Source organism: Corella eumyota, chromosome 1 (assembly GCF_963082875.1).
Source record: "Corella eumyota chromosome 1, kaCorEumy4.1, whole genome shotgun sequence".
Classification (NCBI taxonomy): domain Eukaryota; kingdom Metazoa; phylum Chordata; class Ascidiacea; order Phlebobranchia; family Corellidae; genus Corella; species Corella eumyota.
This window is the reverse complement of record NC_137490.1, coordinates 10,628,848-10,654,691: the sequence shown is the minus strand read 5'-3', so window position 1 is coordinate 10,654,691 and position 25,844 is coordinate 10,628,848. Positions and strand designations below refer to the sequence as shown.

Genomic DNA, 25,844 nt, shown 5'->3' with positions numbered 1-25,844 from the left:
CAGAAATATGTAAATTGTTTCCTACCTTTTTTTAAAAGATAAGATTTAAAATTCGCCTAATTTAAATTGTTTGCTGCTATAGTCTTACGTTTTTAAAAAAAATAGGTTTAAAAGAGGGCTTTAGCAAAGTTTTATGCATTTCGGCTCGAAGAGAATGTCGCCCGGCAAGCTCAGTCGGTAGAGCGTTGGACTCTCATTTCAATGGTCGTGAGTTCGAGCCACACGTTGGGCGATTAAGATTTTTTAAAAAGGGTTTTTAGGCTGAAACTTTTTTACTATCAAAGTAAAACATTACTAACAATTTTATATAACAAAAATAAAATTGTATGTTACAAACAGATTTACACTAAATAACCCACATGCTATTACATAAGTTCTGTATAAAAAAAAAAAAAAAAAAATTAATCGGCAGCGTGGTGTAGTGGTAAGAATGCTTGCTACACCACACATGGGGTCGTTGGTTCAATCCCCACTGACCTTATGCTGTAACGCTCTTGAGTAAGGTGCGTTAAACGGTATGAACTCCTGCTGAGCCAGCACTTAATCAGCAGTATAATTATTGTGCAATTATAATCTATAATATCCCAAACTGCCACAGGCAACTCGAGACTGGATATGAGTAACTGATGTTACTCTATGTTTAAGTCGCGCATTCGACTTTCCCACATCGAGGATAAAGATATATACAAATAAAAATTTTGTAAGACATTTAAATAACAGGTTATAGCAAAATATGTTTAGTTAGTTTCAGAACTTAAAAGGCAGACAATGCTATATAGCCTATATGAGTTATTTTAAAAGTTTAAGTGCACACACCATTTTTTTATCTGAAAAATATAGATTACACATTTTTTTGTAATAGCATTTCTTTTATGGTCTTTCAAAGAAATTAAACTTGACTTAAAATGTAAACTCATAGTCTGTTAGCAATTTACTAGCTGTTTAGGCAGATCATACTTGATAAAAAAAAAGCAATTATTATTTTTAAAGGATTTTTCTTATTTTTTGAATTTTGAGAAACTAAGTAAAAATATATTTCTAGTTTTATAAAGACGTGATTAGCAAAATCTTATGTATAAAAGCCTTTATGACAAGTCGCCCGGCTAGCTCAGTCGGTAGAGCGTTGGACTCTTAATCCAACGGTCGTGGGTTCGAGCCCCACGTTGGGCGATTTATTTTTTACCGTTAGACGTTATCAGGCTACAAGGTTTTATATTACAAAGGTAAAAGTTTAACAATACTGGAACTTCTATAGGCGCCTAACTAATATAGGAGCATTTATGAAAATGTAGTTTAATACCAACATCTTAGTTACAATTTCTTTAAGAAAGTATCGCACGCGTTAGAAAGTAGATAACATATACCTATTTCCGTAAATTTTATAACTTGCAAAAAGTGAAGCAAAAAATTATATTCGTAGTTTAATAAGAGGTCATAGAACAAGTGTTGTGCATATCAGTCAAGACTAGAAGTCGCCCGGCTAGCTCAGTCGATACAGCCTTGGATTCTTAATCCAACGGTCCTGGGTTCGATCCCCACGTTGGTCGATTTGTTTTTTTTGTCCATAAAAATATCTTTGGAAATTTTGCTTTTTAAATTAAATTGCAAAAAGTGTTTTTGTTCAGAAATATTTAAATTTATTCCTACCTTTGTTTAAAAGATTTAACATTTACCTAATTTAAATTGTTTCTGCTATAGGCTTTATGTCTTTAAAAAAAATTAACCTCATGTTTAATTTAACGATAAATTAGCAAACCATGTTAAATTAGCAAACCAAATTAGCAAAACGATAAATTAGCAAACCAATAATTAGTTGTTTATAGGGACTTAACCTTAACCACGCTTTGCACAATGAAAGTGACATAACTCAGTCAGATGAGCCTTTCTTTTATATTTTTGTAATATATAAAACTACCGCATTAATTTTTCCTTTTCTATTTTTCGAGATATGCAGTTAAATCGTAATAATTTTTATTTCTAAGCAGCATGTGTTGCAAATTTGGTACTAAGTCTAGAATTAATTTTTATGCATTTGTTATTTTTTGTATTTGCTGTGGAGTGAGGTATACTTTTTTGTCTATGCAATTTCTGAGTTGGTTTTTAATATTTTAGTTGTATAAGTAATCAGAATTTGATTGTGCAAGGTGTAATTCGATTACACCTTGCACAATCAAATTCTGATTTTTTTAACAAATATAAATACTTGAACTTTACCAAATATAAATACTTGAACAAAAAATTAGCTGTAAAAAAAAGAATTATTATTTGTTTTAAAGCATAACAATAGCAATAACCACTAGGCTTCATATTTTTTTTATCAAATTCTATGTTATCATAAATTACTACAAGAGATATGAACGTACGACATTTTCTCATAATTCACAAAATGTAATTTGAGACGCTTTAGACGAGAAGTCGAACATTAAAACATGAGCCTCTTAATGACTGTTTAATTTTTTTTATATTATATTGCTTTCTTTAAAATATTATAAAATTTTAAATACTATTAAAGTCAACTAATAATAACGTTAAACGAGTTGGTTTAAATTCAAAAATACAAAAAAATAACAGAACAGAAGTAGGATATTCCATAGACCTTGGTGGGCGGTTTTATATATTTATAGTTTATAGACATTTAAAACAAATAAAACTACCGTTTGTGGTTAATATAGCTGATTTTAGTGATTGTCTCACCTCTAACCCGTCTTAGTAAACTATGAATTAATAAATAAAAGGATGTATTAAACACCATGGCAATAAAAATCTTTAAATAGTTTTGGCAGTAGGCTACTTTTTACTTTAACTTGTAATCTACACACTTACGCCAAGCCTAAATTAAAAAATTTCATATGTTTATTTTTAATTTGTTAAAAATGTGTGATAAATATTCAAGAGTCACTGAATGCTTATGTAATAAATTTATTGTATGTAAGCGCTTCGCATATCCATCATAAGATACGCGGCTTTCCTAGCCTCGATTCAGCCTTGATGCAAGGAACACAGAACAAAAAAAACGCACGACTTGTCGGCCATGAACAATCACATGTAGTGTTTGCAACTCGTATAGATTTAATTAACATCAAAAATACGTAAAAAAACCTTTTCTTTGGCTTATAAAACGTGCAAACTTGCTGCGCCATTCTGTGTGGTCAAATCGCTGTACAAAATACTTAAAACCAATAGGAACCTTATTTATGTATACATACGTATAAACAGGTAATAAAGGGTATAAACCAAATAAATCATTTATCCAAAACAATTTCAACCCATATAAGCCAGTTGGTATGGGCTGTTGGGCATTTAAAATTAAATTGTTACTCTTTGGAACATAGTTGAGTTGTATATTTATTGTTTACCCTTAAAAATTTGTCGCTGTTCGTTATGTTAAAGCTGCAGGAAACCATGTTTGATTTCCTGTTCAGTTGCTTTATTTATATTTTTCAAATGTAAAGGGGTACATAGGTTAAAAAACAGACTTTTGATATAGATTTTTTGTAAAATTTTTGCTTAATATTGCTTCTACTGTTAGTATGTATATTGTTTTTATTACCACGCCAAATTTTGGATTATTGACAAGTTACCCACAAGTTAATATATAGAATAGAGAAGTTAAAATTAAAAATCATATATAAAAATGTAGCCAAAATAAAGTAACGCACCCGTGTAATGTAGCTGTAATAATACAAATATTACCACCAATACTAATATTTTATTAACTACTGTTATATTTAAATAAGATGAGGATTTTAGACAACTTAAACCATATTTAGAAATTAAAGATGACATGGGATTTGTTAATCTATAATTCGATTTTTTCTGACCACTTTATCTGCAATATATGTAAAAAAAATATTTGCCTTTCGCTTACTGAAAGTTCACGTTTAGCTACTAACACCAATTAAAGTGCATCATAGTTTAGTTACGCGCTAGAAAACTTAACAATAGATTTTTTTATATAACGTGTTAATCATTAATATTAGCCGTACCATTTCCCTAAAAAACCAAAGGTTCGGAATTGACATGTGCGTCAACATTTTTTGAAAATTTAGTAGCGTTTTTAAATCATGATTAAAAAAGAAGTCACACTCTCAGTAAAATAGTAATTCGTAATCGCCCTATTTACATCAACGATAGCTTTTTTGTTAAGAATTTTTAAATTTATATAATTTTTTACGCATCAGTGATACTGATAGTTATAAAACTACTAGATAAATATTAAACGAATTAAAAAAAGGTCGAAATTTATTTTATGGTTTATGTTAAAACTAATAGATAACTGATTTCTTTAACAGGTTGCAATATTTATTTTTAAAAATGTTTTCGGGAAAGGTTGCTGTTATTACTGGTAAAAAAATAAATAATTATCCGTGTAGTTCTAATCGAATGCCAGACACTTCGGCCCCCGGACATTTCGGCCAAGACACTTCGGCCAAAATTTTTTTTTCAAAACAGCGGGGATTTTGTCAAACAGCGGGAATTACCGCGAGAAATTTTATTTTTGCGTAGTTATATACAGTTTTTTAGACAGTATTTGAAACAAAATAAGCAGTAAATTATTTTTTTTTTTAATAATAATGTGCAAGAACATGTTATCTTTCTTAAAAAGTACAATCTATACTTAAATTTTATTTGATTTTAAAATTAGGATATAATTAGTTTAACAGTTTCTATAATGATTTAAATGTCAAAAACTAAATTACGAACGGAGAAGGTTTCTCTTTAATGCCTTTTAAAATTACGTTTTCAAGATAAAAATCTTTAAAAATTAAATTATTCTAAAAACTAACATATATATTTATCTTAACAACCGGTTAAAACTTTTTTAACTATTGTACTTTTTGCCAAATTTCATTTAAAATATCAGTAAAATATAGTCTTGCGTTAAAGGTATACGCGGGCTTCACGCTGCAGGTTCCCCTCAGTTTAGTAAAAAATTTCGCGGGCCGAAGCGATTAGTCGTAAAATTTTGCATGCCAAAAGCACCCGTCTTTAATTCGTTTTAAAAAAAGGTTTATGAATCTTTTGGCAACTCTTTAAACGTTATATTCCTTGTGTTTTAGTATATCAATTTATATACATTAACACAAGCAACAACTAATAACATATTTCTGCACATTCTTCAGTGTAAAAAATGAAAAATTAACGCTCTATTTTCTTCAAATATTGTTTGGAAAGACGGCACTATTTGGAAAAATACGAGATATCATTATGCATTGTCCTCCGTCACCTAAAAGCGCATGCTTTCAAAATTAGTTTTTTATAGGTTTTTAGTTTGTAAATTAAAAAATTGACACAGCAAAAGAAAGATAACACGTTCTTGCACATTATTATTAAAAAAAAATATTAATTTTTTGCTTATTTTGTTTCAAATACTGTCTAAAAAATTGTATATAACTACGCAAAAATAATATTTCTCTCGGTAATTAAAATGCAAAATCCCCGCTGTTTTGAAAAAAAAATTTTGGCCGAAGTGTCTGGTTACCTAAGGGTTTTATTTTGCATGATATTAACTTGTTTACTAATTGTTTGGTAATCCTTAGAACTTACAGTTTTTTTTAGGTGCATCAGGTGGGTTTGGATCAGCAATAGCTTTTCAGTTTGCTAAAGCTTCTGCAAATCTTGTGTTAACTGGTAGAAACAAAACTCGGATATTGGAAGTTGCAAAAAAGTGTGAACAGTTCGGATCTTCAAAAGTACAAGTTTTAATTTCTAAAGTTTTTTTTTTAATTTAATTTAATCATAACAACGGGTACTATATGTATATTTATAATTTTTTTTATATTTATTTTGTCAAGTACATCTGCTGCCCTTCCTTAAAATTAGTATTAATTTTCTTTTTTCACATATGCAAAAAAAGTATAAAACCAAATTTTATAGGCACTACCTATAGTTGCAGATCTAGCCAATAAAAATGATGTCTCATTAATTGTTGAAAAAACTGTTAAACAATTTGGAAAAATTGATATTTTAATAAACAATGCTGGGGTGTTTTTTCAACACAGTTTAATGCAGGTAAAATACTAAACAAAAACTTTTGTAATACATCTAAACACATATCTTAATATTTATAAATCAATGTTTCAAAAGGTAGAATGGGAAGAAATTGACAAGATATTTGATATCAACTGTAAAGCACCTTTAATGCTTTCCAAGCTTTGTATGCCTTACCTAATTAAAACTAAAGGTGAGTTTACACTTTAAGGTTATTAGAATATTTATGTAAATAATATGTTTTGCTAAATAGTAACAGTATAACTTAACTTTTAAAAAGACAATTTGCATTTCAAAAAGGTTGTATTGTCAACATGTCAAGCCAAATGGGCCCAAGTGCAAAACCTCCATATGTTTCAAGAATGAGTAGAGGTGCTGTTGATCAACTAACCTTAACCCTAGCTTCAGGTAGGCCACAATTAAAAGTTATCCATTAATTAAAAAGTGCCTTTTTTGAATACATTTTTTACCCATCAATAACAAAAAAGAATTACACAATTTAACAAAACATTGTTGCTGTGGAAAAAAAGACAAGATTGAACAAATTATTTAATGCATGTTAAAATTCCTTAACACTTGCACACGATTTTTTTCAAGCACCATCTTTAATACATATTATACACAATCTAGAATTACAATAAAAAACTCAGTTGTTTCAAGAAATCACATTTTAGTTTAAAAGTTTATAATACAGATGTTAAAATAGATATCATTTTGATTTGTAGAATTTGTTAGAGATGGAGTTAGGATCAACTGTGTAAAGTAAGTAAACAAGACATTTTAATATAAATCTATTTTAACTGTTTTACTTTAATTTTATTATATTAACTTGATCCCAAAGATAAATATTTTAATGTGACACAATATTTTATTAGACCTGCTGTGGCGAGATCCAATCTAACAGAGGCTGAATTTTCTAACGAGGTTACACATATTTTTTAATTTTAGATAAAAAATTTTTACACACAGAAAAGTTTTTAATCAACTTATAATATGATCACTATTTTTTTTTGTATATAGTTTTATCCTCGATGTGGGAAGGTTGAATGCACAACCTAAACATAGAGTAACATTAGTGTGTTGCCTTTAGCAGTTTGGGATATTATACAGATTATAATTGCCCGGTAATTATTCTGCTGATTAAGTGCTGACTCAGCAGGAGTTTATACTGTTTATAGAACCCTACTGAAGTGCACTACAGCATGAGAGCAGTGGGAATTGAACCTACGAACTCATGGTGGTGTAGGAAGTGTTCTTACCACTACACCACGCTGCCGGTTTAAACTACTCTTTGTTATATTGCCATTGTATATTTACTTAACTTCTTATGTTTGTTGCAGCATTTTATCAAAAGTAGTAAAATTCAGCCTCTAGGAGGATTAATTAAACACAAAAACGTTGCTGATGCTGTATATTTTCTATGTTCACCAAATGCCAGTGCTATTTCTGGTGAATTTATAAAAGTTGATGGAGGCAAATCAGTTTTCCCTTTGTTGGTGGAAAATAAAAACAAATTGTAAATTAAAAAAAAATTAACCATTTAAATTTATTTTAAAGTATATATTTAATCAAGAAAACCAGATATGCTAGTTTTCAATAAATAATCACTAAATATTGAATTAATTTCTTAAAAAGTCAATTTTACACGAGTTGGTAATAGCGCTTATTAGAAAAGAAAACAGCGACATTTTTTGTTAGACTTAATATCTTGTTGAGATCAAATTACGAAATGTCTAAATAAAAAAATTGGGCCGTGTACATAACAAAAAGAAATGCAAAGAAAAAAGTGGATAATCTCCAAAAACTAACATGTTAACGTAATAGCAACACAGAAAAATCAACTAAAACTAACATGTTAACCATAATAACATCAGTCTTTCTCAGAAAAAAACACTTCGACAAAATTTCTTAGTGCTTAAAACTAATAGACAAAATCACAGAAACATAAAATTTCTGCGTTTCGCTATTTCCCGTTTCTTTAATTTCCGTTCTATTTTTTGCGCTCACAAAGAATTTATCAAGATGGCCTAGTTATAGCTTCGGTATTTCTTAATTAATGCTTGGTAAGCTAGCTTGGGTTAACGAAAAATAAAATTTAACCCAAGTAACAGATTGTTAAAACAAATTCACCAAAAAAAAGACGAAACTCGAATATGCAAGAAAAGGAAGCATCGGAAAAGCTTATTTTGAACTAACAATTGTGGCATACACGTCAAAAATCACTAGAGTATTGTAATTCAACTATTTCAAAAAGTTTTTTAAACGGATACCAACCAAATACGTTATATTATTAAAACTAAAAAAAAACACCCCACAATTCTTTTTTTATGAAACGTCATTGTTATATTTTTACTCTTGTTTTGTAACATACTTTTGTTACAAGTGGTGTTCTAACAGAACATTGTACCGGGCGTTACTATCTGAATACCTATAAGTTACTCCTTTCACAGCTATGTATGGCTTTCAGGCGAACTGGACATCTTGTAAATGTTATTGGCTTTGCGTGTAATTATTAGTATATAGTAATGGAATTTCTGAAAAATAATCAATAATAAATTAATTAATAAAGTAGTTTGTTTGATTGTATAACTGTATTACATTTAGTTATGTCTGCGCTAAGCGGTGACTTGACTAAATGACGCGTTTTGTGAATGTGAGTTCTTTCCAATAACATACAAACAGGTTAAATTAATTTGCTGTTTTTAACAAATCTAGGTTTTACTGCCTTATAAGATTGTTATAATTTAGCCTTTAAAAGAATACCATCCAATCAGTCAATAGCTGAATAGGTTCCTGAAACCGGCTGACTGGGCACTTTTTTTTAATTTTTAAAATTTACATTTTTATTAATATCTAACAACATAATGCAATAATAGCTTATTTAAGTAGTTTTTAATAAAAAAATGTATAAAATTGGTTTTATAAAGGTGTTTGGTCAGTTGGTAGGTTATTTTAATTGTCCAATTATAGTTTGTGTTTTCACATAAGTTCTTTTGGCTGTTTGGTGATAAGTCAGTCAGTCAGTTAGTGGTGTTGTGTTACTAGGATTATAGGCCTATAGCCTATCCTATAAAAAGTTTATAAAAATAAAATAATATTCATTCACCTTTTAATTACAGATAAACAGATCTAGCTGCTTTCTTGTTTTACTTATATTTTTTAACATTTATTATGTTGCGAAAGGAATTTCGTGTTGTGTTACCCATAACAGTTGATGAGTATCAAGTAGCTCAACTCTGGTCTGTTGCAGAAGCCAGTAAAAATGAAACAGGGGGTGGGGAAGGAATCGAAATCCTTAAAAATGAACCTTATGTTGATGGTGAAGAAAAGGGACAATTTACCCAAAAAATATATCACCTTGCATCTCGGGTCCCTTCATATATTCGGGTACTTGCCCCGAAAAACTCACTTATGATAGAAGAAAAGGCCTGGAATGCTTATCCTTACTGTAAAACAGTTTTTACCAACACATATATGGATAAGAGTTTTGAGCTTTGCATTCAGTCGCTTCATTTGCCTGATGCTGGCAATTCTAACAACGTTCACAATTTACCGGAAGATCAGTGGAAAAAAACTGAAGTTGTTCCCATTGACATAGCAAATGACCCTGTAACAAGAAATGACTACAAAAAAGAGTTTGATCCTAAACTATTTTTGTCAAAAAAATCAGGACGAGGAAAATTGTCCCCACATTGGATTGAAGAATTAAAAGCAAGGAAAAAAATCTGGGATTCCCAAAAAATTGGCGAAAATCCTCCAATTATGTGTGCCTATAAGCTTGTTTCTTGTAAGTTTAAGTGGTTTGGACTGCAAAATAAGATTGAGAGCTTTATTCAAAATCAAGAAAGGCGATTGTTTACAACTTTTCATCGTCAAGTATTTTGCTGGATGGATAATTGGTTTGGTATGACAATGGAAGAAATTCGCGAGCTTGAAGACAAAACGAAAAAAGATTTAGAAGCAATGCGAGCAAAGGGAAGTATACGAGGCACAAAATGTACCGATGAAAATTAGCAACAATAAACATTTAGTACAATATATCTAATATTTAATTTTTTCTTTAAGTTTTTATCCAATCGCTGCATATCAATTGTTTTACCCAAATATTTGTCTGTTATCAAATGTTATATATATTTGATTTGTGTGATCTTGTTTGAAGTATGTAGCAAGCAACTTGTTACTATAGCTGCTTTTATGATGGAAAGCCTGTATTTTAATATTATAACCTACCACATTGTCAAATCTAAATAAGTTTTTGTTGTTTTATTTAAAAAAATAAATAATTTTTAGGCAATTTTGTTGCAATGGAAAGAAATGAATTCCTATTCGGAGAGATGTTTACTATAAATAAAATTATTCCTTGAAAAAGTTAGGTTAAAAAATAGTTATATATATCTAATTTTTTTTAAATGAGAACCACAACAATTGTTTCAGTTTAGGTCATTGCACTTACGTATCATTTGTTTATTCAATTTAAGTTTTATCATTTGTTTATTCAATTTAAGTGCAACAAATTGACTAAGTCTCCTGGTAGCATAATTGCTTTGTAAAAAACAATGGCCAAAACAGAATAACACAGGCAAATAAACTAACTTTCCATTGTCTAACGCTTTTTTATTTTTAACTAATTAATAAGATATTTATATTATTTTCTTATATTAAAGTGTAATGAATTAAAAAGGCAAAGTGTAATTAAAAAGATATTGATTTATTTTACTAATCAAAACAAAAATTCAAGTTCTCTTTTGGGACCTAATATAAAATAATATTTTTCGCCAATTATTTAATTGGTCAATGTTTTTATTAATATAAAGTAACAAACTAATTTAATGGTTATATGGTTGTTTGTTGACCATAATATAAAACATAGTTTTATTTCTGTAAAAGTTACTAAATTTATGTGCTTTGTAGTTGAAATTATTAACATTGGTTTAATCTGTGTAAAATATATATTTTATGTCTTTTAAATTTGTTTTTAAACAATAATAATATAGATCAATTTGGACAATGATTTAACAAAAATTAGCAAAAATATCTAGAATGTAACTCTTTTGTTGTACTAGTTTATTTATAATTTTTACCGAATGTTTTTGTATTAATGTGATATTTTTAAGAACATTTTTACATTTTTGGTTTGCAACTGTTATTTATTCTGTGATGTTGTAAACTCTACTTTTTTGAATTTTAAAATATAAAAAAGTGTCATCTATCCAAGAATATTTGATTGTATCTTTAGCATATGAAGTTGATTTTGTGTTGATTCGATTGTGAATAGGTTGATCCCATAATTTACTTGCTGTTTGTTAAACATTATTTTAATTACCAATATACTTTAATAAATATTTAAAATTTACACGTCTCTTCGTGTTACCTTACCTTACGTATTTGTTTAGTCACGTGTATGAATCATCACGTGATTTGTTGTTGACTTAGCAGGGTAGGATAGGCAAAACGTATCATTAGGGCTCTTTTGACCGGCAATGACGCAATCACGATTACACAATGAAACGTTTTTAATACAAATAACTTATCACAGTTCTATTTTTTCTTTAATTAATATTCTTAAATCAAGTTTCTGGTGGCTGGTGCACTTTATTGATTAACTTTTCAATTTAATCAATACATTGTAATTAACTTTATTGGTGTTATTGACCATTTAATTGTTACATTGATATATATATTTAGCAGTTACATGGTATTTCTGGTTGTACTTTTAGTTTATAAAATATACTACCCGTTAAGGCATCTTTCTCACAACACGCAAATTCGATTTTAGTTTTTTTTTTTTTTAATTTAATGTTTTTCCACGTGATTAAGTCGACTTCGCACCTAAACGTAGCGTAAAATGTCTACCCTTACCCAAATTTGCAATTTGGTTTGATCAACCGAAATCACGTGTCTTGTTCACAAGTGTATAATTTGGTGTTACCTCAGTCTAATTTAACTTATAAAATGTATAACATTTGTTTAGTGTATGACATATATACCACAATATATTTGATTAATATAGTTCTTGCTAAAAAAATTTATAATTGTAATGTATTATCTTTAATTTAACCAAATGATAAAAGTGCTTGTTTTTTAATTGAATTGTATTCTTCCAGCAGTTTAGTTCTTATTCTTATTATCTGGAAAAGTACACTGGCAGTTAAAGTTAAAATTTTTTACTAATGCGCAACTTTTTATTATTTTTAGATTGTGTTCGACTAATATTACAAAAAATAACAACAACAACAATATACATTAATTTTACAAAACGTTCTTTTGATCCAAATCTTGTTGCACTAATCTGCTCATGTATATTTATGTATGACGTGTTTTTACTGGCATAGGTGTCCTACTTCGTTTACAACTTTTGTTTTAAGCGTGGTTTGCCGGTATGAAACAAAACAGTGCAAAACCCACATAGTATTGCCATGCACGTGTTTTTGGTCCTCGTTTAAGTAAGGTTTTTTAATTTTTAAATTGTATGCGTATTATTATTTATAATAAGAATGTATATGCAATAAATAATTTATTATTGCGACAAAAAAATTGACAAAATTATGATTTGGCAGCGTGGTGTAGTGGTAAGAACACTTGCTACACCACACATGAGGTCGTGGGTTCAATCCCCACTGATCTCATGCTGTAGCGCCCTTGAGTAAGGCGCTATAAACGGTATAAACTCCTGCTGAGCCAGCACTTAATCAGCAGCATAATTACCGGGCAATTATAGTCTCTATAATATCCCAAACTGCCACAGGCAACTCGAGACTGGGTCGGAGTAACTTATGTTACTCTATGTTTAAGTCGCGCATTCGACTTTCCCACATCGAGGATAAAGATATATACAAAAAAAAAAAAAAAAAATTTAAAAACATGCAATTTATTGTTATTGTCTATATCACTATCATTTAATCATTAAATTTCGACATTTTACACGGTCACAGAACCCAGTGTAAACAAAATAAATATTTTAACTACCACAAAGTTGTTGAAATTTGAAAGGTCCATAAACATTTTATTACAGTTATTACAGGTGTAAACAATGAATTCAAAAAAAAAGTTATGTAACTGAAATTTTTTATTTAGTGATTTTAAGAATTGAGTTAATCTGTTAGCAGAAACCGATTGTTAAATGAGTAAAAATGGACGAACAAGGAGACTGTAAATTGTTAAAAGGAAAAACTGTAATCATTACTGGAGCAAATCAGGGAATAGGGTACGAAACATGCAAAGGAATTGTAAAGCTAGGAGCAAAGGTTATAATGGCTTGTCGTGATCTAAATAAGGCTCTTGAGGCTAAAAATTCAATTTTACAAGTTTATCCTAACAGCGAGCTTGTAGTCAAAAAACTTGACCTAGCATCACTAAAGTCAGTTTCCGAATTTGCAGAAGATTTTTTAAATACAGAAGATCATCTCGACATTTTAATTAATAATGCTGCTGTTATGTGTTGCCCCCAGTCCCAAACCGAAGATGGAATCGAAACACACTTTGGTGTAAATCATGTAGGCCATTTTTTACTCACCAATCTCCTGCTGGATCTTCTCAAAAAGGGTCCTTCAAGTCGAATCGTAGTTGTTGCATCAGCTGGGTACAAGAGAGGCACAATAAAATGGAATGACTTGATGAATGAAAAGAATTATGTCCCGTTTAATGTTTATTTTGATAGTAAGTTGGCGAATGTTTTGTTTGCTCAGGAATTGGCTAGAAGGTTGCAAGGAACAACTATTACGTGCAACTCACTACATCCAGGGATGGTTAATACCAACCTAGCTCGTCATATATTTAGTGACGATAGACCCTGGTACAAAAAGGCATTTCATGCTATGATATGGCCTATTATTCTACTGATATTTAAAAACCCAGCCAAAGGTTCCGAGACCTCCCTATTCTGTGCTACATCAAGTGAGTTAAATAGTGTAAATGGTTTGTATTTTAATTCATGTAAATCTGAGGAATTGTTGGATAAAGCAAAAAATCAAGAAGATGGCGAAAGGCTATGGAAGGTTACTGAAGAGTTGATAGCAACAAAAATGAAGTAGAAAAAGTGTAAATAAAAATGTACCAAAGTAAAATTATTGAAATTTGTGATCCAAATTAATGTTATAATCTAGATTGTTATTGCTTCTTTATCTTTTATTTGTGTTTTTTTGTTTATTGCAATATTATTTACAAAAAGTTATGCGAAGCTTTTCTAAGGTGTAAAATTACTTCTTATTAGTGTATATTAGGGATGGGCTGAAATCCAAATTACTCGGATTCGACGAGCCCGAGTATTTTGTCACGATACTCGGCCGAGTCCGAGTACTCGGTTATGGCGTCATTTAAACGTATATAACTGTTCACGAGAATCTTTCCCGCATAATTTTAAAACTGCAAAATTTGCCAAAAAACACGTATTTATGGATTATAAAGTGTTTAACGTTGGCAAAACTACTTGGCGCTGATAGCAATATCATTTTAAGTCCAAACGAAAATGTTTAAGTCTCAAATTTATTATGCGTAAAATTTAGTAAAAAAAGTGTAGTAAAAAGTGTATTAGTTGCGCAATTGTTGCTTAAATAACGTAATATAATTGAGAGTAGATTATAAATTATTAGAAAAAGGCAAACCTCGTGTTTTTTATGTTTAGTAAATCGTATACGATCTTAAATGACAAATTATTACTCGGCGTCCGAGTACTAAAAAATGCTCGACGAGCACGAGTATTAAAATATGCTTAATACTCGGGCCGAGTACTCGGACTCGGATTCGATTGGCCCATCCCTAGTGTATATATTGCATAATGATTGCGTTTTTTAATATAATTTACACTTCAATTATTAATACACCTAATATTTTCTATTTTAAGCAATTATACAAAAAAAGCAGTGTTTGTGTGTGTTATGTAAAATCATTGGTATAGCTTCCTTTGAGTTTTTACAGTTTACTCCTTTTGTCCTTATAAAAAGAAAGTGTTATTTTGTTTTACACCTAATATTTTTTATTGCAGTATTATGCATATATGTAATTACCTTTAGAACGTTTGTAGTTTTATAGTAAGTAAATAAATATAAATATTTCTCTATTTAGTGTTATGTAATTCTTTAATAAGTTTTTGACACCACAAATGCTAATGGACCTTTGACACCACAAATGCTAATGGATTAAAATTTAATTTCTAGCAACTGAAATAGTATTATGTATCTGTAACGTGTAAAATTATTTATGCAGTACTTTAATTTTATAGGTTTTATTACCAATAAGGTTGTAAAAAAAATTAAATTGGTTGGCAACTTGCCTGCTAATAAAGATTGGGAAAATATTGTGATTACAAACTGACATGGAAAATATATTATCACGTAAGTTTTTCATATAATTGGTTTAAATTTTAGAGGTATTGTTTTGGATTAAAATAACTAAAATCACCAAACTTTTTTTTTAAAATAGACCCAGACTGCATAATTTAAATATAAATCAATATACTCGGGTTAAAATTTGTTTTAATGGATATTTTTTACTTTTTATTTTAGAGTCTTTTTATCTGTTAAATGATGACAACACACCTCTTCAATATCGTTTAAAGCTAGCTAGGTCTTTGTGGATTAAAAAAACTAATTTACCAAACAAAGAATTGTCATTAATTAATTGGACTGTTTCAGTAACATCATGTCAGAATGTAAGGTAAGTAATATAAAAACTTAACATCATGTCAGAATGTAAGGTAAGTAATATAAAAAGCTTTTTTATGTTTATTTATAACGTTAAAACGGGGACTTCACAGCCTTTAAATGGGGTAACTTTTGGACTGGTTTTATTAACTTAATTGAACTTTTTGTGTGAAATTTTTTGTTTTTTCGAGTCCAGAAATTTCTAAGAAGAATTAACATATTTATGGTCTATTCTAATAACTTAATTTTTTAACATAATCTAGTTGTACTGATCGTGAACTGCTTTTGAAAACTTTAGCCGATTTTTTATCAAGTTCTCAATTAAGGCACTTCCTACATAACCGATCTCAAAAAGTTGTTCTTAAATCAAATTTTATAAAGGTTTCAAGCTTTTGTTTCTTATACTTTTAATTTTTTAAATACTTTTTTAAAATTTACCGGATAGTTATTTAATACTAGAGCTATTTTTAAATTTGAGTGTCTTAAAAACTAAGAAGCTAATTTTTTTTTATATAGAATTACATTGATGCCATTAATTTGGATAAAACTGAATCGATTTTAAACCTTCTTGAAATTGGAAAATGTTTACTAAGAAATGAAAAGATAGTAAATGATGTAGCAACTAAATTCGAAATATTTCTAAGTTTTTTTTCTGAGTGGATTTCACTTTTAAAAAAGTACAAATTCGATTTTTTGAATGTTATATATTAGATAAAACTTTATTTCTGTTTATTAAGTATAATTGGTATTTAAACACGTATAATGTTTTATTATATTACGTTATTTTTATGGCATTAGGGACTCGAGTGAAAGTTGGTGTGGTAATGAAATTGAAGAGATAAAGACTTTTGGAGTAGAATTGTTTCAAAGATTAAACAAAGTACTTGCAAGCCACAATAATCCAATAAAGGTAAATAGCCTACATCTTCTTTTATTAAATTATTAAAAAAATTAGTGAATATTGTCTATATATTTTTGCGAGAAATTTTTTTTTAAAAGAAATATTGCTAAACTAATAAATTTAAGAAATTTATAACTCTGAGATCTAATAAACTTTTAAAGTTATATAAAAGTTAAAATATTGGTTTTATTTTCATAATAAAATTTAGTATTTTAGGCTAATCATTTATATATATTTTTGTGTTTTTAGGCTTTTACACAGTTTGTTAATGGAGCTATGGATGTTATTTTTAATATATATAATGATTTAAGTAAAGAAACTGACGATACTCTGTATTTACTTTCTCAACAAGCTATTAAAGAGGGTTTATTTTTAAGGTATGGTATTACAAGTAGATTTTTTATTAGTTTATTTTTTTAAATTGATTTGTGTTTGTTTGTTCAAATTTCGTAAACACATTATTTACACAAAATACAACAATTAGTAAGGCAGCTAGGCTAAAGTGTAATAATATTTCTTTTTGAATTATAACTAACATACCTAAATCGTCAAAGTTTTTCGTTTAAATAATATTTAATTGTTTACAGAAAAAGAGAATTTTATTTTGAGACTAACAGTAAAAATAATGAAAATGTACAACTACTGTTAAAACATGTAAACAAAATGGAAATAACAGCGAAGGTATAGCACTTAAATTGATATCATTATAAAACTTAACCTAATATTACAGTGGCAAAACTTTTAAATCAGAATATATATATTTTAAGGTGATCACATACGGCTTGTTTATGGACAGTTACAAGGATGCACCCTCGATTGCTATCTTTGATTTTTTTTCAAATCTTATTTCTGATTTTGAAATCAAAGATTTTTTTAGTGATAATGAAATGGAAGTGCTTGCACTTTTGCTAAAGGTAATTTTTTTATTCAATATTTTGTTTTTAAATTTTTATGTTTTAATTATGGGATTATTTCACATTAAATTTTTTATTTCTTTTCTTAATATTATATATGGTAAACACCTTTTCACCAAGCTTTAGTATTTTTTTTATTAATTTTTTTTTAGCTTGCAAGTGGTAAAAAATGTAATTTTTTAAATCCTTTGTTTCTAGATTAATCTAGAGAGTAAGTTATACCAACCTGGCCTAAATCAAACCTCAGCAGAAATTCAGTTGTGCAAATACAAACAACTAATAGCCAAATTGCTTCATAAGAGTGGTGTGTAAGTAAAAATTTCCCATAATAAACAATATAATATATTCTTTTAAAAATAAAAAATGCTAGCTTTAACTACAGTTCCTTTTATTTAGATGTACTGAAAATTGGGTAAAATGTATTTCTACAATTGCCAGTATTTCTACATCTTGCATAGAATCTGAATTAGGTCAGATTTTTTGTCATGTGTTTAATTTATCTATTGATGAAAGTGAGGTTCTATGGATTGAACATTTTTTTAGTGATTTGGCTTTTATTTTTAATCAAATTAGAAAGGTAACATTACTTGATTAGTAATAAATAAGCCTATTTTATTTTTCTGTAATAAATAGAATTTAAATATTTTTTATTTTAAAGCCTATTTTTTTTTTTGATTTGGGTAGACTTTAGTTTGCAGTTTTAAATATTATTGACTTTGGTTTGCAATTAGATTGACCTGCTGATTTTTTGGCTTTGTAAATATAAAAGCCATTTCTACTTTTTGTAAGTAAACTGCAATGGAAAAGTAGTGGGTATTGAACCCAATAACTCGAGGTGTAAAGCGAAATGATCTAGTCATTATAATGCCTTATTAACATATTTTTGTTTTGAATTGTTATAAACTATAAACAACAACAGCAAAAAAAATTAATTTTATCCTTTATTTAGCCCTTGGAGTTGCTTAATGCAATGCTGAATTCATTAAATAAAAATTCAGAGCAAAATCTTTATACCCCTTGTAGTCTGTTTGCAGAGGCATTATCAAATCAGTGTGCTTCTGTTTGTTCTCCCAATACATGTTTAGATATATTTTCCACTGTACAACAATACATTTTTAAAATACTGGAGGTATTTCTATTATTAGCATGAAAAAATGTTACTTTTATTTTTAACATTTACTTATTACTTTTCAATTTGCTTTTTTTAAAAGTGTTCATTTTTATAGAAGAGTTGCATAAAGACAAGTCACAAAACTATTGCCAATTTGGTTACAATTTTAAGGATTGTTATTGAAAATTCATTTGTCATTGAGTTTTCTTCACAGGTAATCTCAACATAAACAACACAAGACTAACCTTTATTTCTTTATGATAACTAAATTAACAATTTTGTAAATAAAATTTTTTTTTGGTATCTCAATAAAACATTTAAATTTAATATTTATGTTTAGGTTCTAGTAATGCATAGATTTCAGGAACTGTTACAAGGCCAACTTTCAATGATTCGAACACTTTTTAAGGATTTTTCAGAGCATTCTTTGCTCGTAACAGGACCTATAATTGAACTTCAGACGATTCATAGTTATTGTCTTTTGATTCTGAATACTTACAGCTATCAAGGTAGTTTTTATTAAAATATATTTTTTCATTTGAAGTATTTTAAATAAAATGTTTCCTATTTTAATACCTAATTTAAATAATTAAATTTATTTTTTAAATGTAGATCAGAATAGCTCACCTAAACAAGCTATTGATATTTGGTCTATGGAAGATTGGGATACAATATCTAATCTGTGTCATTCTACTGAGTGCAGTTTGTTAAAGGAAGAGGATTCGACAAAAAGGCAAAATTTGTCTTACAATGATTTGTTTTTATGGCGAAAATGGCAATGTTTTGAGATGGAAAGGCTTTTTATGAAGTTTTGTGATAGTGACTTAACTAATGATCAAGTCAGTACTATATTGCCTTTTTTTAAATTATATAAATTTAATTACTTTATTTTAGTTTTTTTAATTTTATTTTTATTTTAATGTTAAATTTTTCATTTTTAAAAGTTAAATTAAAATGTTTAGTTATTACCAAACTTTTTTGATCAAATTTAATTTCCAACAAAATAAAATAACAACTCATTTATGAACAATAAAGTTGTTGGGGATATATGTTAAGTTGTTGTAAATAAATTTAAAAAATTTAAAGCTGCTAATAAAAATTTAAATTTTAAATCATTTATTGCACTAATGAGATTGTCAATATTACAACCTATAGCAAATATTTGATTTTGAATTGCAATATTTCCTAATATTCATTAAAAAATAGGTTTAACTGTAAGTGTATTTTATAGGTATGCAAACACCCATCGACTCAGCAATTAGCAAACAATTTTATTAACAATGTTTGTTCGCAATCAAATTATTCTAATGTAATCAAGAATAAATTCCACAAACATATTGACAGTAAAGGTAATAAATTTATTAAAAATTAATTTTTTAAAAACTTATATTTATCGGTTAAATTAATTAAATAGTTTTTTCCAAAAAAATTTGAAAAAACATGTTTTATTTTTTTTTAGAAATGTTAACCAGTCAAAGTTTATTTTTATTACAATCCAATTTTGACATAATTGTAGATGGTTGTGATAATGAATCACTTAGAAAACTTGTTGAATTTTTATTAAAGGGTTTTTTGAATCAGGTAACTCAAATAAAATAAATATATAAGTTAAAATTTTAAGAATTGAAATGAAAAAGGTGTTAAATTTATGTTATTTACTAAAAATTTAGTAGTAAAATAGTAAACTTGTTTTTATTTAGACTGAAAATGAAATTTCCATTTTTGGAAATATTTTATTATCATCAAATTTTCTTGAGAACAAAAAATTAAATTATCTATGCTGTAATCTTTTACCTGAATTAAGCTTACAAAATGCAAAAGGTAATTAAAATTTGCCAAAAATCATTATATTAAATTGACATTTTACTAAAGACCATGTGCCCAACAACCACTATTTCATAGACAATGAGGCATTTTCAACCTAAATTTCAGTAAAATAATTTATATTTTTGCATTTATAATGTATATATTGATTAGAAAAATAATTATTTAAAAACTGATTTTGGCAAAACGAAGAAACACCTACTTTGTATTTTTTAGTAAATGTGAACAAAGATATTCGATGTAAAATTATTTGTCAATATACAAAGGGTGATGATGATTTAGAGAAATTGTTAAGCAAAACTAAATCAATATTTAAAAACCATCATAACCCTGTAAGTATACAAGTTTTAGGTAATTATTATTTTTTAGATTTAGGAATGTTAAATTTTATTAACAAACAGTACCTTTGTATTTTAATTAAATAAGGCTATTGATCTCAGATAGTGCATCAAATATAAAATTTACACATATATATATATATATGTATATAGATGACTATGTAAAATTGTCATAACATAACCTCAATAAAAACTTGGTTGCTATATATACCAATTTAAAAAAAAATTCCTAATAATATTTTTGTTTTGTTTAGGTGTTTCCAAGCTATTTACATGTTAGACTGAACTCTTTGTTGTCGGTCCTACCAATGAAAACATCGGACAAAAAAATCAACATATTTTTATTGGCAAGTTTAATATTTAAGGAAACAGAAATTTTTTCTGAAAAATTAAAAGCTATTAAAGTTTCATGGAAACTAACAGGTGAACAAATAATTAAATTACTTAGCAACAATTTAACTTCATTTGTGTGATACATTTTAAACAAATTTCTATTTTTAGAATGTGGTATTAAATTGTTAACATTTTCCAAAAAAAGAATTTTTTACATGTTTAACTAGAGATATACCTTAAACTAATCGATATTTGACTACACAGTTAAAAAAATTTTGGTTAAACTTTGCAAATTTTTTTCAAGATAACATGCAGGATAGCAATTTTTTTAGTTTACTTAATGGAGAACTGTTTTCTTATATTCTTGAAGGGTTTGCCAAGTAAGTTTTATTACTAACAAAATTGAACGTTTAATTTATTAATTTAGAACGTTTAATTTATTTGGCTTGTTATAACAGACTTAACTCAATTTGTAACGTTATGTATAAAATAACTTTAAAATCCTTATTCTACATCAACTATTTTAAATATACGATTTTTACCAGTTTTTCGGAAGAATTGCAACAAATTATTGTAAATTTTCTTGGAAATATAATCAAAGTCTGTTTTTTAAACGAAAACTTCAAAAAAAATCTAGAAAAAGTAAGAGTTTCTATGTTTTTCACTTAAATGTGCTGCAGTAGTGTGAACTCACTTGTTTTAAGAACTGGCTTTTCCCTTCTTTATTACAAAAACAAGACTTATTTACCATCATATTCCTTGTTTAGGTTTGTTCTAAATCTATGGGCGTAAAAGATAATGATCTAATGACTGTTACTTCACAACTTTTATTAGAAACGTTATCCAAAATTGTTTTAACAAATAAAGGAAATAAATTTTATGCTATTCAAAAAATTTTGGAATTTAAAAAGGGCCAAAAAGTTATTTTTAAATTAAATAAACATATTTCAAAAAATGTGGCTGTTGATGATATTCAATTTGATAAAAGCAAATCTGCAAACTATATTGAACCTTTAATCAGGTCTTTATTAAGTAAAGGTAACTGTTAGTATTTATATATTTTGGATTTTTTATTTTTAAAATTAAATGTTAGAATGCCTATATACAGTGATTAAGTTTAAAATGCTAACTAATAAAAAATCTTTAAGAAAAAATAAAACAACTTTGTATTAAATCCGATGTAAATTTATTAACAGTGTTAAAAAATACATATATTAAACTTATTTACTGGGATTAAATTTATAAAAAATTTTTTTTTAGGTTTTCTTTGTTTTTTGTAAATGTATGAACTTATTTAATAAGTAATGCATGTTTTTTAAATAATTGAAGTTATAACAAAATATGTTATTCTACTTTACTTTTTTTGTTTGTTTTTAGCGATTATTTCTGCCAGTGGTAGTAAAAATGATGTTTCTTTGTTGCGGTCTTGTTTGCTTTCAAGCATTGCTTTGGATAGCTTACAACAACCTATCCAGTTTGAAAATTTTAAATCCCTTAATAAAAAAAATCACTTGGATAATATAATTCAAGAGAAAATAAAATTATTAAAAAATGTGAAGTAAGTAAATTTAATTTTAAATGACTTATAAATTACATGTTTAATTTTACTTTAATTTTGTTTTTCATAAATGTATGTTAAAATGTGTTGTGATTTTTTTATATAAGGGATTTTAACTCTATGGAATTGGTTTTGTTGTACTCAGAGGTTCAAATTGCAATGTTCCATTGTTTAAAAGTAAGTATAAAAACAAGATTTAAAAAAATAAATATTAATTTTTAAAAAAGATCATTGATGTTGATAGCACTGATATAAGGAATTACCAACTGGAAATGCTAATTTTTTAAAAAGAAGTTTTATAATTTAAAAAAATACTAAATTAAAACTATGTGATCACAGTTTGTTATTTTGCAAAAGCTGTAAATCATGTTAAAAATATAAATTAAAATAATTATGTTGTTAACTTAATAATATTTAATTTAATTTTAAATAATAAAATTTAGGACGAAGATGAAAGTCACAACCTACTTGATGTGGAAGATTTAATTGAATGCTGTGATTCAAATAATGAAAGATATTATTTTATGTGGAAGAATATCATGTTTATACAAATGTGTATGTCTTCTGAAAAACTCACAGGTAACAAGCATTTTTAATATAAACAAATCCTATTTTTATTTATATTGTATTCTATTTGTTTTAAATTTATAAAATAAATAATGTAACATTTTTTAGATGTTTTTAATACAACTTATGTGGATTTGCAAGAAGGTAAAGATGAGAATAAACTTATTTCTACTCTAAAATTTGTTCAATTTTGTTGCGATTTGTATCAAGTAAAATCAAGAAAGTTTAAAAATCTATCTGTTGGTAAGTAGGACTGTTAAAAAAAATATTTCTTTGATCTTAATTTTACATCTTTTTATTTTTGTTTTGCAATTTTAAATTTTAAAAAGATCGATACATAAATTTTTTCACTTTTTTATAGATCAAACTGAATTAAATTTTGCTCAGATAAATTATCTGCGCAATGCTTTGGATCTTTGTGCTGAAATGTTAACAAAACTATTTTCTAATTCATTGGTTAAATCTCAAAAATTAAACAATGTTTTAATTGAGAATTTGTTATGTACAATGACTGCTATTTTAAGCAAAGGACCAGTGAGTTTAAAATTTTTAACTATTGAATTTTTTTATAATAACAAGATGCTTTAAATATATTTAAAACTAGTTAAGGGTTACCTCCACATTTTTAAAACTTGAATATCATTAATTTTTCAGAAATAACAATTTTTAATGTCATCTAAAGCACAAAAAATATTTTAAATTTTTGTTATTTAAAAAATCAGCCTTGTGCTCTGAACTTGTTTTAACTTTAAAAAAATAATGAATAAAGTGTTCGAATATTATAAACTGGTATACCGACATTTACTAAATCACAATAAATGTTTTTAGGCAATAGCAAGAACCAGACAGCTGTATATTGTAATATCTTCCTTATTGTGTATGAATTTTGAACAGGCCCATGGTAAGATCAATTTTTTATAGTTTGTCGTATTGTTGAAGTTTTGATAAATTTATATATTTTTTTTAAATAATCAGAGGTTTTAGTTGTGTCACCAGTGTATGATGTTATGATGGAAATATTGTTCCACCATAAAGATGCAATTAAAAATCTTGTCCCACTCATATCAGCAATTTTACACAAGTTTCTAAAATGTTCCTTATTAGTTGGAAAGTAAGTGGGTTTAATGTATTTTAAACTGTTAATTAAAATATATTTTTTTGATGAAGCTTTTTCAGTAAAACTAAAATTTTAAAAACGAACGGTCTTATATGATGTTTATGCCATTTTTGTACTTCTGTAACTGCTGTTACTAGGATTTATTTAGTTTTTATAACCTTTCTGTTTTATGTTATTTCGGGTTAAACTATTTAAGCTTAATTCCTTAAAACCAACAGGTTTTGTAAGGTGGGGCTATTATTTAAATTACCCACTTACAATATTATGTATTATTAGTTATTAAAAAACATAACAATGTTATCAAAAATTATTTTAGTATTCAGCTAAAAATTGATAAAGTTGTCCCACAGAATTTTAATTTTTTGGAAAGATTATGCCAATATATAGCAGAACACTTTGGACCTTATTTTGCTAAGGTATATCATAAAAATTAAATAAAATAAAAGTTCAAGTTTTGGTTTTGTTATACTTAATGATAAGTATTTAGTAGCCTACTTTCCTCTTTATTTTATATGTTAAGGGTAAATTTGTTTACAATGAAAATTATTTTTATTAATTTTGGGTTTTAAATTTTACATACTAGTAAATTTTATAAAAGAATATTTTTTAATTGTTAAAAAAACTTCTTTGTTTAAATTCAGACTGTTTCATATATTATTGCTGATTACGTTCATGGAATATCTAGCTCGTTGCTTAATCCAATTATCAAGGTAAATATTTGTTTCAAGAATTATGTTTTAAAAATGACTTAAAAATTAAAAAAAAATCTGGTTTAATTAGTATACCAGCTCTATTACTGCAATTACTGTAAACTTTACCTCCTAATACCTGTCATAACAAAGTATATTACCCTGCTTTACCCTACTTTTGGTAATAGCAGTTAAATTATTCTGTGTGAACTGGTGCCTGCATACCTGGGGTCTTATTTTTAAATTAACCAAATGTATTTTTTATTTTCCTGGTATATTTCAGAGTAGTCTTGAATTTGGCATATTTCATCTTTTAACCTTGTGCGATGAGCATGCTATTTACATGCTCCATGCTACCTTGCCACTCAGAGAAAGGGATGTATTTCATCAGGTCCACCAAAAATTCAAAAAATATTTTAAGTACAAGGGTGTTGTGTAACTTTGTTAACTTGATGGCTCTCTGTAGACAAATACAAATTCTTACAGAAAAAACATGAATCCTCATTTATTTAAAACAACACTTTAGAATTTGAATTCTAATAACATGTTAATTATTGAGTTTTGCAAACCTTTTATCAATTATTTTTAAAACAGAAAGTGTTGCATTTACAACAGTGTAGATTGAAAATTTACTTTTTCCCTCAAATTAATAATACCCAAGACAGTGTTAACAGTTTAGAAGGATATGTTTTATTTATTTAATTAGCAAGCACTTTTGATAAATATGTTTTATAAACAAATTAAATAATGTTTACCTATATGTTGCTAAGGTAATTACCCAATATAATAACAAAATTAGCTAGAGAATTATGAAGACTTATTTAAAATGATGCAACTTAATCTGCCTAATCATCCGTTACTTA

General features: G+C 27.2%; 4 protein-coding genes and 2 non-coding genes across 6 annotated transcripts; all 6 read left to right on the top strand.

Moving 5' to 3' along the window:
- The first annotated feature begins 159 nt into the window (after positions 1-159).
- Positions 160-232, top strand: Trnae-cuc (transfer RNA glutamic acid (anticodon CUC)). The gene has a single exon. It is a non-coding gene; the product is annotated as a tRNA-Glu (tRNA).
- Positions 233-1,097: 865 nt separating this feature from the next.
- On the top strand, positions 1,098-1,170 carry Trnak-cuu (transfer RNA lysine (anticodon CUU)). Its single transcript has one exon. It is a non-coding gene; the product is annotated as a tRNA-Lys (tRNA).
- A 3,044-nt stretch (positions 1,171-4,214) lies between these two features.
- LOC145758548 (3-oxoacyl-[acyl-carrier-protein] reductase FabG-like) lies at positions 4,215-7,598 on the top strand. Its single transcript, XM_082572519.1, has 8 exons — positions 4,215-4,345; positions 5,560-5,693; positions 5,878-6,012; positions 6,088-6,184; positions 6,292-6,399; positions 6,717-6,753; positions 6,867-6,915; positions 7,332-7,598. The coding sequence occupies exons 1-8, from the start codon at positions 4,315-4,317 to the stop codon at positions 7,509-7,511; spliced, it is 771 nt and encodes a 256-aa protein (XP_082428645.1). The 5' UTR covers positions 4,215-4,314; the 3' UTR covers positions 7,512-7,598.
- A 1,516-nt stretch (positions 7,599-9,114) lies between these two features.
- LOC145743011 (phosphatidylinositol transfer protein beta isoform-like) lies at positions 9,115-11,331 on the top strand. Its single transcript, XM_082560869.1, has one exon. It carries the CDS (start codon positions 9,163-9,165, stop codon positions 10,003-10,005), a length of 843 nt encoding a protein of 280 aa, XP_082416995.1. The 5' UTR covers positions 9,115-9,162; the 3' UTR covers positions 10,006-11,331.
- Positions 11,332-13,070: 1,739 nt separating this feature from the next.
- LOC145755510 (retinol dehydrogenase 14-like) lies at positions 13,071-15,137 on the top strand. Its single transcript, XM_082571757.1, has one exon. The coding sequence runs from the start codon at positions 13,122-13,124 to the stop codon at positions 14,019-14,021; it is 900 nt and encodes a 299-aa protein (XP_082427883.1). The 5' UTR covers positions 13,071-13,121; the 3' UTR covers positions 14,022-15,137.
- A 70-nt stretch (positions 15,138-15,207) lies between these two features.
- Positions 15,208-25,755, top strand: LOC145757841 (uncharacterized). Its single transcript, XM_082572471.1, has 32 exons — positions 15,208-15,320; positions 15,492-15,642; positions 15,893-16,010; positions 16,146-16,306; positions 16,428-16,539; positions 16,780-16,907; positions 17,118-17,211; positions 17,298-17,444; positions 17,643-17,752; positions 17,841-18,021; positions 18,394-18,573; positions 18,671-18,769; positions 18,896-19,064; positions 19,168-19,394; positions 19,787-19,904; positions 20,015-20,136; positions 20,256-20,376; positions 20,596-20,711; positions 20,972-21,140; positions 21,355-21,430; positions 21,596-21,692; positions 21,818-22,088; positions 22,428-22,608; positions 22,716-22,785; positions 23,052-23,187; positions 23,284-23,418; positions 23,537-23,709; positions 24,004-24,076; positions 24,151-24,286; positions 24,609-24,708; positions 24,934-25,002; positions 25,265-25,755. The coding sequence occupies exons 1-32, from the start codon at positions 15,302-15,304 to the stop codon at positions 25,418-25,420; spliced, it is 4,215 nt and encodes a 1,404-aa protein (XP_082428597.1). The 5' UTR covers positions 15,208-15,301; the 3' UTR covers positions 25,421-25,755.
- Positions 25,756-25,844: the final 89 nt, after the last annotated feature.

Excerpts from the sequence above, each read along its gene's own strand:
- LOC145755510 (XM_082571757.1), top strand. The coding sequence starts at position 13,122 with ATGGACGAACAAGGAGACTGTAAATTGTTAAAAGGAAAAACTGTAATC.
- LOC145743011 (XM_082560869.1), top strand. The coding sequence starts at position 9,163 with ATGTTGCGAAAGGAATTTCGTGTTGTGTTACCCATAACAGTTGATGAG.
- LOC145757841 (XM_082572471.1), top strand. Across the intron at positions 15,643-15,892 it reads ACATCATGTCAGAATGTAAG|TTGTACTGATCGTGAACTGC; the intron begins GTAAGTAATATA and ends AACATAATCTAG. Across the intron at positions 22,089-22,427 it reads CAGGTCTTTATTAAGTAAAG|CGATTATTTCTGCCAGTGGT; the intron begins GTAACTGTTAGT and ends GTTTGTTTTTAG.
- LOC145758548 (XM_082572519.1), top strand. The coding sequence starts at position 4,315 with ATGTTTTCGGGAAAGGTTGCTGTTATTACTG. Across the intron at positions 6,400-6,716 it reads AACCTTAACCCTAGCTTCAG|AATTTGTTAGAGATGGAGTT; the intron begins GTAGGCCACAAT and ends TTTGATTTGTAG. Across the intron at positions 6,754-6,866 it reads GTTAGGATCAACTGTGTAAA|ACCTGCTGTGGCGAGATCCA; the intron begins GTAAGTAAACAA and ends ATATTTTATTAG.